This window comes from Carcharodon carcharias, chromosome 8 (genome assembly GCF_017639515.1).
Source record: "Carcharodon carcharias isolate sCarCar2 chromosome 8, sCarCar2.pri, whole genome shotgun sequence".
In the NCBI taxonomy this organism is placed as follows: domain Eukaryota; kingdom Metazoa; phylum Chordata; class Chondrichthyes; order Lamniformes; family Lamnidae; genus Carcharodon; species Carcharodon carcharias.
This window is the reverse complement of record NC_054474.1, coordinates 126,997,254-127,013,148: the sequence shown is the minus strand read 5'-3', so window position 1 is coordinate 127,013,148 and position 15,895 is coordinate 126,997,254. Positions and strand designations below refer to the sequence as shown.

General features: G+C 42.2%; 1 protein-coding gene across 2 annotated transcripts in view; it reads right to left on the bottom strand.

Moving 5' to 3' along the window:
* The window catches only part of LOC121281315 (neural proliferation differentiation and control protein 1-like), a 188,244-nt gene that overhangs the window by 11,981 nt on the left and 160,368 nt on the right, over positions 1 to 15,895 (bottom strand). For both annotated transcript variants that reach the window (XM_041194201.1, XM_041194202.1), the window contains exon 3: positions 1,167 to 1,271. In XM_041194201.1, coding sequence (XP_041050135.1) covers positions 1,167 to 1,271 — 105 coding nt within the window. The remainder of the gene's footprint in view (positions 1 to 1,166; positions 1,272 to 15,895) is intronic.

Sequence of the window (15,895 nt, the reverse complement as noted above, 5' to 3'; positions counted from 1 at the left end):
TTATCATCGAAACATAGGGCACAGATGGAAATCATTCAGCGCATTATGACTGGCTCTGTGGTAGAAATTAGACTGCTCTCCACTTTCCTCATAGTTCTGCAAGTTTTATTTTCAAATATTTATCCAATTCCTTTTTGAAGGTTACAGTTGAATCTGCTTCCACCATCCTTCCAAGACAAAGCATTCTAAATTATAAAAATAATTTCTCATCACCCCTCTTGTTCATTTGCCAATCATCTTAAATCTGGATCCTCTGGTCATTGATCCTCCAGCCAGTGGAAGCAGTTTCTCTTTACCTTATTCTATTAAAATCTCTCAATTTTGAGCAAATCTCCACATAACTTCCCAGCTCCAAGCAGAGCAATCCCAGCTTTTCCAGTCTTTCCATTTAACTAAAGTCCCTCGTTCCTGATGCCATTCTAGTAAATAAATATATGTTTTTAAGGTGGAAAAACATCCTAAATCCCTGCACAGTTGGGAACCAAGCCCTAGTAGGAGGCACTGTCAAAGAAAGAGATTTTAAGGTTGTTTTTGAAGGTGGGAAGGAAAAAAGGAAGGCGGGAAACGTTGCAAAGTGCACTGGTGCAATTGCTGCAGGCTCTATCACTGAGGGAAGAGGAGAGGGAATGAGAAAAATGCACCATAAACCAGAGCTTTAAGACCAGAAGCCGCTGGTGGTGGTTCTGGTCTGGTGGAATGAAGATCATGGAGGGATAAAGATAAAGAGGGATGCAGATAAAACGGTAATTTTGAAGTAAACATACACCAAGGAGAATTAAACTAAAAGATCAGCAGGGCTCTATGCAAGATAGGCACAATTCTGACTATGCCATGCATTGATTAGGAGGCATTGAAACCCTCATTCATTCCTGCACCAGCACTCTGTTGACAGCCTTACGTCAATAGACAACAGCATGCACTTCTGCACACCCGGTCCTAGCTGATACAGCAATCATCACAGCAACAGATCAAAGTGCACTAATTTATAGCAGGTAATGGTGAGGATTGACCAACAGATAGGGACTGCCTGCAGCAGTGCTTTTAAACAGAGGAACAAAACCCTGCAGGGGCCTTCAACAAAAGACACAAAGGGTCTCAAAACAATTATTTCACATTTAGAATTTGATTTCAAACCTGCTGTCATGCTCTGTGTGCAGTGTACTTACTCTCTGCAGCCAGTTGTAGTCTATGTTGCACATCATCTTTTTTGGCTAAGAGTGATGCTATGTAATCAATATCACCATCGATATCTGAGGCTCCGTGATGCATCCCTACGGGGAGAGAGAAAACATATATGAATAGCCAACAAACTGCAGTGTCTGAAATGAGAGTGAGAAACAGAAAACAGAAAATCGATCATTTGTAAAGTGCTGATTACCTTGTGGGTCAATGGGCAGCAATCCACTTAAAATTACTGCCAACCATTTATCCTTTTAACCTGCAGTTTAAACTCATTTGAATAGTTAATTGAAAATAAGATAAAAATACTCTTTACAGTCCAATTTAAATAAATACACTATAATTACAAAAACATTTTTCCTAGAACTCCATGTTTGAATTGTTCCAACCAGGTTTCTGCTCCAGCCACAGTATTGAAATGGCTCTTATCAAAATCACCTGCTATAACAAAGGTAACTTTCCCCCCTCATCCTTCTGGGCCTGTCTACACCTTTTGACCATGGTTGACCACACAATCCTCCTCCAATGCCTGTCCACTGTTGTCTAGCTGGGTGGGACTGCATGTGCCTAGTTTTATTCTTATTTATAAAGTCATAGCCAGCAATGGCTTCTCTTCCCGATCCTGCGCCGTTACTTCTGGTGTCCACCAGGGATTTACCCTTGGTCCTTTTTTTTTCTACATCCTGACCCTCCGCAATTTCTTCTGAAAACACTGTCAGTTCCCACATGTATGCTGGTAACACCCAGTTCTACCTCACTATCACCTCTCTCTGCCCCTCCGCTGGCTCTAAGTTGTCATATTGCTTGCCTACATCTAGACAAACAGAAATTTCCTACTAACTCAATATTGGGAAGTACAGAGCCACTGGCCAGGATTTTCCAGCCTGGTTGGGTGGGACCCTCCGCAGCAGATTCGATAGCCCAGCCAAAAGTCCACTGACTTTTGGCAGGACTGGACAACTCGGTTCTTCAGTCACTAACTCTCACTGGAAACGGTCTGGAGGATGAATTGGACTGTTTGCAACTTTGATGTCATATTTGATCCCAAGATGAGCTTCCATCCACATATCCTTGCCATCACTAGGATTACCTATTTCTACCTCCATAACAACACCTGGCTCTTCCCCTGCTTCAGCTCATCTGCTGCTGAAACCCTCATCCATGCCTTTAGCACCTCTAGATTTGAGCACTCCTGGCTGGCCCTCTTCAAGGTATCCAAACCTCTGCTGCCCTTGTCCTAACTCATGCCCAGTCCAGTTCACCCAACATCTCTGTGCTCCCTGACCTACACTGGCTCATGGTGAAACAAGACCTCATCCTTGTTTTCAACCCCTCCATGGCCTTGCCTCTCTCTATCTTAGTAATCTCCAAACATCAACCCTTCAATGTATCTGCACTCCTCTGGCCTCAAGCATCCCCAATTTTAATCACTTCTTCAGTGGCAGCTGTCCCTTCAGCTGCGGAGGCCCTAAATTCTGAAATTCCCTTTCTAAACCTTTATCTCTCTTTCCTTCTTTAAGATGCTCCTTAAACCTACCTCTATGACTAAGCTTTTAATCATCTGATAATACCCCTATAAAGTGCCATGGGATGTTTTACTACATTTAAAGTTGCTATATAACACCCTTAAAGCTATATAAATACGGGTTGTTGTCACTGGACACAACGGCTCTCAATTCCATATATATAGGAATACACTGGCTTTAATTGCATCAATCTATAACGCTAAGAATTCAGTTGCAAAGCCCATAGGGTAAGAGTTTTACAGCATGGAAAGAGGTCTTTCGGCCACACCAGTCATCAAGACCCAATCGACTCTAATCCATTTTGCAGCACTTGGCCCGTGGCTTTGTATGCAATGGCATTTCAAGTGTTCATCTAAGTACTTCTTAAATGTTGTGAGGGTTCCCGCTTCTACCACCCTTTCAGGCAGTGAGTTCCAGATATCCTCACCCTCAGGGTGAAAACATTTTCCTCAAATCCCCTCTAAACCTCTTGCCCGTTACCTTAAATCTATGCCCCCTGGTTATTAACCCCTCCACTAAAGGGGAAAGTTTCTTCCTATCTACACCTCTCATAATTTTGTACGCCTCAATCAGGTCCCCCCTCAGCTTTCTCTGCTCTAAGGAAAACAACCCAGCCTATCTAGTCTCTCTTCATCGCTGAAACACTCCAGCCCAGGCAACATCCTGGCAAATCTCCTCTGCACCCTCTCCAGTGCAATTATATCCTTCCTATAGTGTGGTGACTAGAACTGCACACAGTACTCCAGTTGCGACCTAACTAACGCTTTGTACAGCTCCATCATAACCTCCCTGCTCTTGTATTTCATTGCCTCAGCTAATAAAGGCAAGTATTCCATATGCTTTCTTAGCCATCTTATCTACCTGCTCTGCTGCCTTAAAAGGATCTATGGGCATGCACACCAACCAGATCCTCTATACTTTCAGTCCCAGGATACTCTAGATCATGGATTTGCAGTGTCAACATTTACTGTGTCTGCAAGATTTATTTGACTTGGAGGGGGAACTAATTACATTGTGCAGCAGTCTTAGCATCACTTACTCTTGACATGTGGACCACATGGAGTGGAGGACAATCCCAAATTAAACTTGCCAGATCTGCTAAGACCAGATGCCAGAAAAAAAAAAACAGCACAGGGTCTTGCCAAATTCAGCAAAGGATTTTTGGAGTTCCTACTGTCTGGAGGAAATCTGCGTGTCAGAATAGGGTGGCACAAACATGGCACTTTATCCAATGCAAAAAGCTGTACTTATATAACAGTCAACGGAGCATGGGACCCTTGGAGGATGCAACTGGAGAATTGAAAGCAGGGAACAGGAAACTGGCACATAATTTAAATGAATATTTTGCATCGTTCTTCACAATGGAGGACACTATAAACATCCCAAAGGTATCAGATAAGCAAGGAGCTAAAGGGAGGAAAGATCTTGTAACAGTCTCTATCATGAGGGACAAAGTATTTGACAAACTAATGGGGCTAAATGCAGACAAGTCACCAGGAACTGATGGCCTGCATCCAAGGGTTTTAAAGGAAGTGGCTGCAGAGATAGTGGAGGCAATGGTCGAAATATTCCAGAACTCACTAGATTCAGGGAGGGTCCCAGCGGATCGGAAAACCACTAATGTGACGCCCCTGTTCAAGGAGGGAGGGGGACATAAAAAAGGAAACTATTGGCCAGAGAGCCTAACATTTGTCGTTGGGAACATGCTAGAGTCTACTATTAAGGAAGAAAAGCTTTACACAATCAAACAGAGTCAACATGGTTTTGTGAAAGGGAAATCATATTTGACAAATTTGCTAGAGCTCTTTGAGGATATAACAAGTAGTGTTGATAAAGGGGAACCGGTAGATGTAGTGTATTTGGATTTCCAGAAGGCATTCAGTAAGGTGCCACATAAAAGGTTATTGCACAAGAAAGGAGCTCACGGTATTGGGGGTAATGTATTAACATGGACTGAGGATTGGTTAACACACAGAAAACAGAGCTGGGATTAATGGGTCTTTTTCAGGTTGGAAAGACGTAACTAGTGAAGTGCAAGAAGAATCAGTCCTACGACCTCAATTATTTACTATCTATATTAATGACATGGAGGAGGGAGCAAAGTGTAATGCATCCAAATTTGCTGACAATACAAAAATAGGTGGGGGGCCATGTGGTGATGAGGACATAAGGAATTATAAGGAAACGTAGGTTGTGAGTGGGCAAAAACTTGGCAGATGGAATTTAATATAGGAAAGTATGAGGTCATGCACTTTGGTAGGTAAAATCAAAAGGCAGACTATTACTTAAATGGAGAGATACTCCAAAAAAGTGCAGCAGAGAGGTGTCTGGGTGTTCTTGTGCATGAAACACAAAAAGTTAGCATGCAGCTGCAGCAAGTAATTAAGAAAGCAAATGGAATTTTGGCCTGTATTGCTAGAGGATTGGAGTTTAAATGGGAAGTCTTGTTACAAATATGCAGGGTGTTGGTGAGGCCCCACCTGGAGTAGTGTGTGAAGTTTTGGTCCCTGTATTTAAGGAAGGATATACAGGCATTGGAGGCAGTTCAAAAGAAATTCACTAGGCTGATTTCTGGGATAAAGTGATTGACTTATCAAAAATGGCTAAACAGTTAGGTCTTTATTCATTCGAGTTTAGACGAAAGAGGGGTGATCTTATTGAAACATACAAGGTTCTGAGGGGGCTTGACACGGTAGATATTGAGAAGATGTTGCCACTAGTGGGGGATTCTCGAACTAGGTGACATAGTTACAGAATAAGGGGGCATTCATTTAAAACTGAGATGCGAAGGAATTCCTTCTCTCAGAGGGTAGTGAATGTCTGGAATTCTCTACCCCCGAGAGTTGTGGAGGCTAGATCACTGCAAGTATTTAGAGGAGGTAGATAGATTTTTGAAATATTGGGGAGTTGAGGGCTATGAGGAGCTGGCACGAAAAAGGAGTTGAGGCCTGGGGCAGATCAGCCATGATCTTATTGAATGGCAGGGCAGGCTTGAAGGGCTGAATGGCCCACTCCTGTTCCTATTTCTTATGTTATGTTCTTAAACTTAGACACATGGATATTGGTGTTGAATGACTGGCATTTCATCTTGGGTCCCTGATGCTTTTGCAGGTAAAGGCACAGCTCACATAAATAAAATTTGGGCCTAAGTTGTATGATCTCTAGACTGCACAAACTAGAAGGGTCTTGCTTTGGTTCCCAGTTTGTGCTGTGTTATTAATTTTTGACTGCTTCTCCCCTGTAGTTGCAGGCCAATGCCTGTCCCTACAAGAAAATTTTGACATTGAGTTAGCATTCAATTGCGCTCCAAACAGTCAGTGCATCATTTGACATCAAATCTTGGAACTTGATCTTGATTGTATGAACAGTGCTTATTTGTCATCAATTGGTCCAGTCCAGCCTGAGAGTTGTGTGGTGCCAACTTCCGGCAATGGAAGGGGGATCAGGGAAGATTTTATGGGGGGGGGGGGGGGTTTGGTGGGGGTGAGTAAACCACAAGATTGCGGTGACTCCTCCCAGCAGTTTGTTGAGCTCCTTGTAGTTGTGGATGGCGAGCTACAAGTGGTGGGTATGATGCAGGTCTTCTTGTTGTCCTGAGCCACATTGTCCATCAGCTCCAGGATCTCAGTGATCAGGTACTCAAATACAGCAGCCAAGTATATGGAGGCTGTTAGGAAGGGAGTTCCAGGTTTTTGGCTCAGCAACAGTGAAGGAACAACGTTATAGTTCCAAGTCAGGACAGCGTGTGGCTTGGAGGTGAACTTGCAGATAGTGGAGTTCACATGCATCTGCTGACCTTGTTCTTCTAGGTGGTAGAGGTCTCAGGTTTGGAAGGTGTTGTCAAGGAGCTTTGGTCGAGTTGCTAGCTTTTTTATTTCATTATATACCTGTAAATTTAATTTCACTGCACTCTTATTTCTCAATGGTACCACATCTACTTTGTTTCTTATTTGTTGACTATTTCTTTATCACCACCCCACCCCGACACTAGCAAAATGTCCCTTGTTTATTCCCCCAGAGCTGGTGGCCCTGGCAGATTTGGCACAGCAGAGAATGATTGGAAGGGAGGGCTAACATGCCAGCTGAAATGGAAGGGGTTAGGGAAGTTCTTGGGAAGTTTTGAAAATAAACAATAAGATGTCTTTATTTTTCACATCACATCATGTAGGAAGCTACACTGCTATACTCCTGATCGCTTTAATGTCTAATGATCACATTTGATGCCTATAATGCCTAACAATCGCTTCCACAAATTTAATAAGCTGTGATGGCTTTTAAGGCTTTTAAGCGGATTGACGACTCCTGGAGTAGGAGGATCATGATGCTAATTGAATGCTTAGTTGATGACAAATGAGCATTGTTTTTGCAATCAAGACTTGGTCCATGTTACATTGTTTGATGTCAAATGATGCACTCTGACTGGAGCATAATTGAATGCAGAATCGATGTCAAAATTTTCTAGTAGGGGTGTACCTCACCTGACTTAGCATCAGTATCCAATCTAATATTGTCCTCACAGTATGCCTGCCCACAAATTCACTTCCAAGTAGTATTCAGCAGTGGAATCCCTTATTAATCCAATGGAACTAAAGCCAATTGCATTACTCAAAGTGATAGCGAACTTAGCAGAGAACCATTGATGAGCTGCCTTTCAAATGGGACATCAGGTGAATGGTCAATACCAAGGAGCTGATCACAACCAAAGTAGCATTCAGGGAGCTACAACTTGCCTCAATCTTTTTAGGCTGGCCATGGGTGGAAATAGAGAAATCAGCTAAGGCTACCACTCCGCACTGTTATCTAACCACATAATGGAAAGTGGTTGCAGATAGACACGACCCAAGGACAAGATCAAGCAAAGGTAGCGATGCCTTTTAGGTTGAATAGTTTGCAAATGTGCCCCCTTTGATCATGTGAAAATTGGCAATTGCATTATGGTACCAGAGAGATCTAAAACACCCTTGGAACTGTATTCAGCAAGTGTCAGTGTTGTGAAGAGAGAAACCCAAGAGAAAAAACTGAACGTTGGCATTGCCTGAAGGCTAAGGTAAGTGGCCCACATGATCACAGATTCAAAGGCAAGGAAGAGAAAACTGATTTGAAAAATTTGTTTAGTGTACCTAGCAAGGGTAAAGTTAGGTTAAGAAAACTGGATGTATAATGATTCCTCTCAGAAGACCAGTGCAACATAAATCAATGATGGCTTCATAAGATACATCTGGGAATTTAGCTCTATAGTTCAATTAAAATATGCTCTACATCCTAAAATAAACCGGGTTTCCAATGTGCATGTAACTGACTAAGCTGATTGGAAATGCATATACTGATAGTATCACGTGAAGCAAATGCAGCGTGTAAATAGAGCATTATTCACCTAGAATGGATCATAGAAAAGAACGAAGCAAATTTAAACAACAAGATTAAGAAAACGGCGCATCAGCCATGAAATTGGGGATAATAAAAGGAATAAGGCTTGGCTTGTTGTCTTGCTAAATAAAACTGTCAACAGCACATACCATAAAGCCTGGCCTGTAACCCCATACAACTAGACTGGCTGTGTGTGGCTGCAAGTGGAGGCTGCAGGGAGCCTGGAAATCACCATACCACACTCAAAACAGAAGCAAACAAGCCCGGCTCTGAGCAGGAGGGCTTGACCAGGACTGCAGGAGGTGGTACAGATGTAAATCAGCAGCTCGCACAGCATCAGATTGCAAAACCTCAATGGGTCTGAAAGAAGACAGATGGGATTGATGACAAATTGTCTGCTCCATAATAGCAGTCAACACTCCCTGTTGCTCACAATGGGCAGCACCTTTTAGAGAAACATCCCTTATAATTTATTTCAGGAGGGGACAAGCCCACTGGTGCCTGGGGTGGAGCAGTAAGGGAACGAGTTTGGATTGATTTAATCATTTAGAAAATGCACAACGCTTGAGATAACGTCTGCACTTTCAGAGACAGCAGTTGCCTAATATACTACTGCGTTCGACAAAACACTAAATTGCATACAATTCAGTTTTCCTTATCTGGTCTTTATCAGCGAATCCACTGTCTGTTAAATGCACTAATGTCTTATTTACATTGAGACTCGGTGCCGTAAAAGAGGGCTAAGGTACTCTGCTGCAAGTGGAAGTACAGGTATGTAATACAATTATATTAATGTGCTGCTACTGCAGGCAGTGCTTTAATGCAGCAGCAAAAACATATTGCCAGAGACATGCAGACCCACCCGACATATGCTTTTCATCAGTTGGCAACACAAAGAATCACCCACAATGGTATTTTTTTAATCCTGTTCCTACACTATTGTCTCTGGTGTCCCCTACAGATCTATCCTTGGCCCTCTCCTATAACTCATCCACATACTGCCCTTTGGTGATTTCATCCAAAAACACTGTGACTTCACCCAAAAATGCAGGTGACACCCAGCTCTAACTCACCACCACATCTTGACCCCTTAACTACCTTAACATTTTCAGACTGCTTGTTAGACATCCAGTACTGGATGTGCAGAAATTTCCTCCAATTAAATATTGGGAAGACCAAAGCCATTGTCTTCAGTCTGTGGCACAACTTTGTTCCCTAACCATTGACTCCATCCTTCTCAATGGCAACTGCCTGAGGCTGTACCAGACTGTGTGCAACCTTGGCATCATATTTGCTCCTCAGCTGGCAAGGCAGGTTGAGAAAGTGTTTAAAAAGACAAGTGGGGTCCTGGGTTTTGTAAATAGAGGCACAGGGTACGAAGCAATGGAGTTATGATGATCCTCTGTAAAACTATGGTTTGGCCTCAACTGGAGTGTGATGTTCAATTCTAGGTTCTGCACTTTAGGAAGGATATGAAGGCTTTAGAAAGAGTGCAGTAAAAACTTTCCAAATGGTTCGGAGATTAGGAACTTCAGTTATAGGATAGGTTGGAAGAAAGCTGGGGTTGTTCAGGCTTAAAGAGAAGATTAAGAGCAGATTTAATAGAGGTGTTCAAAAGCTTGCAGAAATCCGTCACTGACATGACTGGCTGAATGGGCTCCTATGTACTGAAACCTACTATTCTCTTTTCACTTCTGCCCACATATCCGAGCCATCACTAAGACTAGCTATTTCCACCTCTGTAACATTGCTCTACTCTGCCCATGCTTCCCTCCCTATTTCTGTAACTACTTACAATGCTCCAGGATATCTGCACTCCTCCGATCTTGAACAACGCTGATTTTAATCATTCCATCATAGGTGGATGTGCCTTCAGCTGCCATGGCCCTAATACCCATTTTTTGCTTCCAGAACCTCTCTCCCTCTTTTCTCCTTCAAGATGCATCTTAAAACCCACCTCTGACTAATCTTTTAGTCATCTGCCTTAATAGCTCCTTTTGTGACTCATTGTCAAAATTTTGTTTGATAATGCTTGTCAAGTATCTTGGGATGCCTTACGATGTTAAAGGTGCTTTTTAAATGCAAGTTGCTGTTCTCATTTTTTACAAGTCTCCTTTAGGCTAACTGTACTAAGGAAGGTCTGCGGGCAGAAAATTTAAGTCAAAATTGCTGTCTTTTAAGCTGCTGATTGGAATTCTGTGCTGCCATGGAAAATAAGGCAAATACAGTGTGCCAGGAACTAAAGTACATCAGGGAAGTACTCTTAATTGAATTGAAGCAGCTCTGCATATTATACTGCCAGCTGGTCAGTGCAGACAAGTAATGTGCAGTCTAAATTAGCAAACATTTTTGCCTGCACTTTAACCATGAATATACTGTAGTGTGTGTATGCAATATACAGCAGATAATGTTTTAAAAACAAAGCTTTTGCCCTCCTTCCCATTACTGAAAGTGCTGATCCTTTCTGGGCAACATCATTTGAAAACATATCAGGTTCCACATGTGTGCTGACAACACCCAGCCATATCTCACCACCACCTCGCTAAACCCTGTCACTGCCTCTGTTTTGTCATGCGGCTTGGTCACCATCTAGCATTGGAGGAGAAATGTCCTCCAAATACTGGGAAGCTGAAGCCATCGTCTTTGGCCCTAGCCCAGCCATATTCTATCCCTCCTCCTGGGTATTCTCTGATGTTGAACCAGTATGTTCACAATCTTGGCATCTACACATTCTGCTCCTGTTCCTATTTCTTATGTTGAGCTGTATTGAGCCTCTGACTCCATATATCCTCCATCATAAAACAAACAAAGTATTTCAACTCCATAACATCGCCAATCCCTGACCCTGTCTTAGCTCATCTGATGTTGAAACCCCCTTTCCATGCCTTTATCAGCTCTCTCAAATGATCAAATGCTCTCCTGGGTCTCCACTCATTTTTCACCCTCCATTTAACTTGAGCTCATCCAAAATGCTATTGCCAATATCTTAACTCACAACAAGATCCTTCCACCCATCACCTCTAAGCTCACTGACTTACATCAATCTGGCATCACCTCAAGTTTAAGTTTCTCATCTTATGTTTTCAACTTATTCTAGGGTTTCTCCCTCCCCATCTCTGTATCCTCCTCCAGGCCTGCAACCTTCAAAATCTAAGCATACTTTCAATTCTGATCTCTTGACAATGCCGATTTCCACTAATCCACCACTGATGGCTGTGTCATCAGCTGCTTAGGCAACAAGTTCTGAAATTCATTGTCAGTTATCCACCCTCTCGCTTGCTCTCTCATTCTTTATGAAATTACTTAAAAGCCTACCTCCGACTGAATTTTTGATTATCTGTCCTCATCCTATTAAGTGACTGGGTGTCAAATTTCATTTGATAGTGCCCTTTGAAGCACCTTGGGACATTTGACTATGCTAAAGGCGCTATATAAATTCCAGCAGTCCTAGGTGGTGGTACTAGTTGGTCTGGTCTAGGGTCGGCAGGCTATTCTACTCTGAGGTGGTGCACCCCCTGGATCCTATCTTCACCTGCAATCCATCGTGCGCATATTTCAAAGCAACCAAGAGCTGATCATCTTCCCCTTCTCTATCCAGTGAGTGCCTAATCTGCTTGTAGTGCTACTCCAGCTGGGAACAGCAGAGGTATGGGCCTCCTAGATTTGTCCAAATCTGTTCCACACCATTTTCCAAATTCACTAACTGAGCCATGATGGAGCCCAAACTCTCTCCTGTTTAGAAATAAATTTTCTCTGAAACACATGATTCCAGAGCTATGAAAGGCAAATGGATTTGCCCAGCCACAATGCTGCTTTTCAGTTACCAATTGGGTGCTGCACAAGCATGTTCCCATCTCATACGTCATATTCACTTATTCTTTTTGGGCTAGTCTCTCCCTGGGCATTTTCTCATTGATCATTTCCCAACTCATCCTCTGAGGGAATTTACTATGAAAAAAATGAAGACTTATTTTTCTATAGTACCTTTCACAACCTCAGGACCTCCCAAAGCTCTTTACAGCAAATCAAGTTCCATAAATGCTGTGATGTAGGAAATGAAGCAGCTAATTTGCATACAGCAAGGTCCCATAAACAGCAACATCATAATGTCAAGATAATATTGGTTGAGGGATAAATATTGGCTAGAGGACACCCTCCTCTGCTCTTCTTTAGACTAGTACCTTGAGATCAGCCACGTCTACCCAAGTAGGCAAAATCTCACCGGAAAGGCGGCACGGCACGGCACCCCCAGCAGTGCAGTACTCCCTCAGTACAATTCACGAGGCTAGATTATGTGTTTGCAACTTCCTGACAGAGGCGAGAGTATTACCAGAGTCATGTTCCACAGGAACTTTCTGTAATGGTGAATCACAATCTGTTGCTCTTTAGATTAAATCAATTATATAAATTAAAATTGTTGTCATTGTCACGGATCTCCAGATCAGTCGTCGGAACTACCTGCTCTGCATCCAAGAGACGTGCATGCACCAAGTGGCAAATGTCATTTGTGAAAATGGGGAGTGATGCAGTTGTTGTTTTGCTGTTGAGCCTAATGCAATGGCACAGCATATGTTTGGGTGCCTTTAATTTCTTGTGGGTTATGAGCATTTACTCTGCATAGATTCCTTTCCTGTTGATCATCGTATGTTTATGCATATTCTAAGGGCAGTGAAAGCTTTAATAAAATATATCAGTCCTGCAGAGTAAATCTGATTTGTGACTGAGAAAGTGCCCACTGAGACAAGTGAGGAGAGTTTAGGCAGCAGTTCCTCTTGAACCTCAGTGCTGAAGCAGAGGTGAACTAATTAACGTGGAGAATTGCATAAATGCTGTTGCACCGTGTAGTTCTAGCTGTTCAATTAATCCAGCCATTGGAAGTTTGCATGAGTGGCCCAGTGTGATTATCTGTCACTATGGAATTGCAATGTCCCCTGTAAATTTTTCATTGTGTGTGGCCTGATCATTGGAATGTATGGTACCTTCACTTTTTTGTTGTGCAGCCATGGCTGCACATGCAAGGTCTCTTAAAAGGGACAATTTGTGAGTGGCCTACACATGGCCCATCATGATTCAAATGCCTGCAACTATGCAGTAGCTGAGTGGTTAGAATTGGACAAAAATTACAGACAGATTTTGAAACCAATAAACAGGAAAAGCACAGAACTTGCCTATTATGTACAACACTTCATTAGCCTGGCAAACCTTTTGTGAATTAAAACTCCCTTTCCACAAAAGATAATTTTTTAGTTCTGTTAACACTTATGATCAGTTTCATTATTCAGATGCTGAATTAATATTAGAAATCAAAAACAACAATCTAAATAATTTGCTTGCATGGGTTACAGCTAGAAAGGCATTCCAATACTAATTATTTTCTGCCATTTGTGAATGATAGGCATCAATCCATTTAACTAGCTCACCTCTGCTTCTACACTGAAGTTCAGGAAGAACTGCTGCCTAAACTCTCCTCACTTGTCTCAGTGGGCACTTTCTCAGTCACAAATCAGATTATTTTGCAGGACTGATACATTTTGTTAAAATTTTCACCACTCTTTAGAGTATGCATAAATGCAAGATGATCAACAGGAAAGGAATCTACGCAGAGTAAATGCTCATAACCCACAAGAAATTAAAGGCACCCACCCGTTTGCTGTGCCATTGGGTTAGGCTCTACAGCAAAATAATATCTTCATCGCTCCCCATTTTCACAAATGGCATTTGCCACTTGGTGCCTGCACGTCGCTTGGATGCAGAGCAGATAGTTCCGACGGCTAATCTGGAGATCCGTAACAATGTGTGAAAATGACAACAATTTGTATTTATATAGTTGATTTAATGTAAAAGATCCCAAGATATTTCAAAGGAGTGTTATCAAACAAAATTTGACTCAGAGCTACATAAGGAGATATTAGGGCAGATGATTGACGTAGTTTCTAAATGAGCATTTTAAAGCAGGAAAGAGAAGTGGAGTTGTTTAGGGATGGAATTCCAGAGATTAGGTCCTTCGCAGCTGAAGGTATGGCTGCCAGTGGTAGCAATTAAAATCAGGGATGCTCAAGAGGTCTGAATTGGAGGAGTGCAGAGACCTCAGAGGAATGTAGGGTTGGAGGAGATTAAAGGGATAAGGAAGAGTGAGACCATGGAGGGATTTGTAAACATTGATGAGAATTTCAAAATCAAGGCACTGCTGAACTGGGAGCCAGTGTAGGTCAGCAAGCACAGGGTTGATGGGTAACTGGGGCCTGGTGCAAGTTAGGATATGGGCAACAGTGTTTTGGATGAGCTTAAGTTAAGGAGGGTGCAAGATGGAAGATTACCAGGACAGCATTAGAATAGTTGAGCTTACAGTTAACAAAATTGTAGATGAGGGTTTTAGCAGGTGAGCTGAGGCAGGGGTGGAGATGGACGATGTTGCAGAGGTTTATTAGGTGGTTCTGGTGATGGAGAGGATATGGGATTCGAAGCTCACCTCAGGATCAAGAAGGACAGCCTCAGACAAGAGACCATGGAAAAGGATGGATTCTTAAACTAGGTTTCTACTGCCACTCAAAAAGGTAGGTTTGGCCATTTGGCTTAAAGAGATTGCTGTCAATTATATAAAACACGGCAACATTGTAAAATACACCATTGTGATGATAAATGGTGCAGTCTAATCCTGATAATTCTAAATTATCACCTAACAATCCAATAATTTGAATTAAACAGCTGACATAAAATAATATTTTATTAGAGCTTAATTTTAATTCAAATTAAGTGACTTTAAATTACCAAGATTGGCCTATAGTAACCTACTACATGCAACTTCTCTAGACTTATACCCCTTGCCATCATCACTCATACACGTACCCAAGTTTGCTCATCTCAGCAGACATGGTGATTGTGGAACATTGGCCTCAGTATCCTTGCATGGATAGGGAGGAGGGAACCTGTTGGATTCTTGTTTCTTCTAGTTATCTAGTTGAATGTGCATCTGCAATGGACCCCATTACCACATTCTGTGTGGTCAGAGATGAAGACAAGACATCAGAAGACCTGCCTGTGTGTGCTCAACTGTATCTCAGATACAGTTTTCAGGAGAGTTTTTTTTTAAAATGGTATACAGTATTATAAACCTGAGTGGCTGTTAACACACAGCCACATAAAGATTCTAAAAAAGTTGTGATAAGTGGATCTAGTTGCAGGGAACTTTTCAGATGCATATCAGAACCTGCTAATCAGGCTCGGTCTTCTTACCTCAACTTCAACGGTGTCAGAAGCTTAGTCACTTCCCCTCCCCTCATCTCCTTACAATAGATTGATGCATTAGAGCAGCCTCACTGGGGAGCCACAGGAGACAGGCAAGTGCAGCAGCAAATAAACCAGGGGGCAAGATTGTGGGTTTGGAGAAGGAGATGGATTGCACTGCTCCCCATCACCTCCCCCCAACCAAATCAAATTAAAAATTAAGGCAAAATGTTTCTTCTATAGAACGACCAAATGATTAAAGTGTTTGAGGACAAACCCCACCATTACACAATTAATTATAATTAACATGGCACTGACTGCACTAGGCAGAATGAGTAATTTGTTTGATTAATCTACTATGCTGAAATCTATGATTTAAAAACGGAGGTATTGACTAAAAATATAACATTGATTGGTTGTCACATTGCATCGGCAGTTTTAGAAGCATTTTTAATTAGTTGTCATATATAAAAATATCCCCAATTCAACTGAAAGCCAATTATCCCTTGTGTATTCTAAAGCTACGAGAACAAGACGAGCAAGCCTACAGACAACCCTACTGTCTCCACAGTACCGACACCCTGTTATTAACCAGCAGG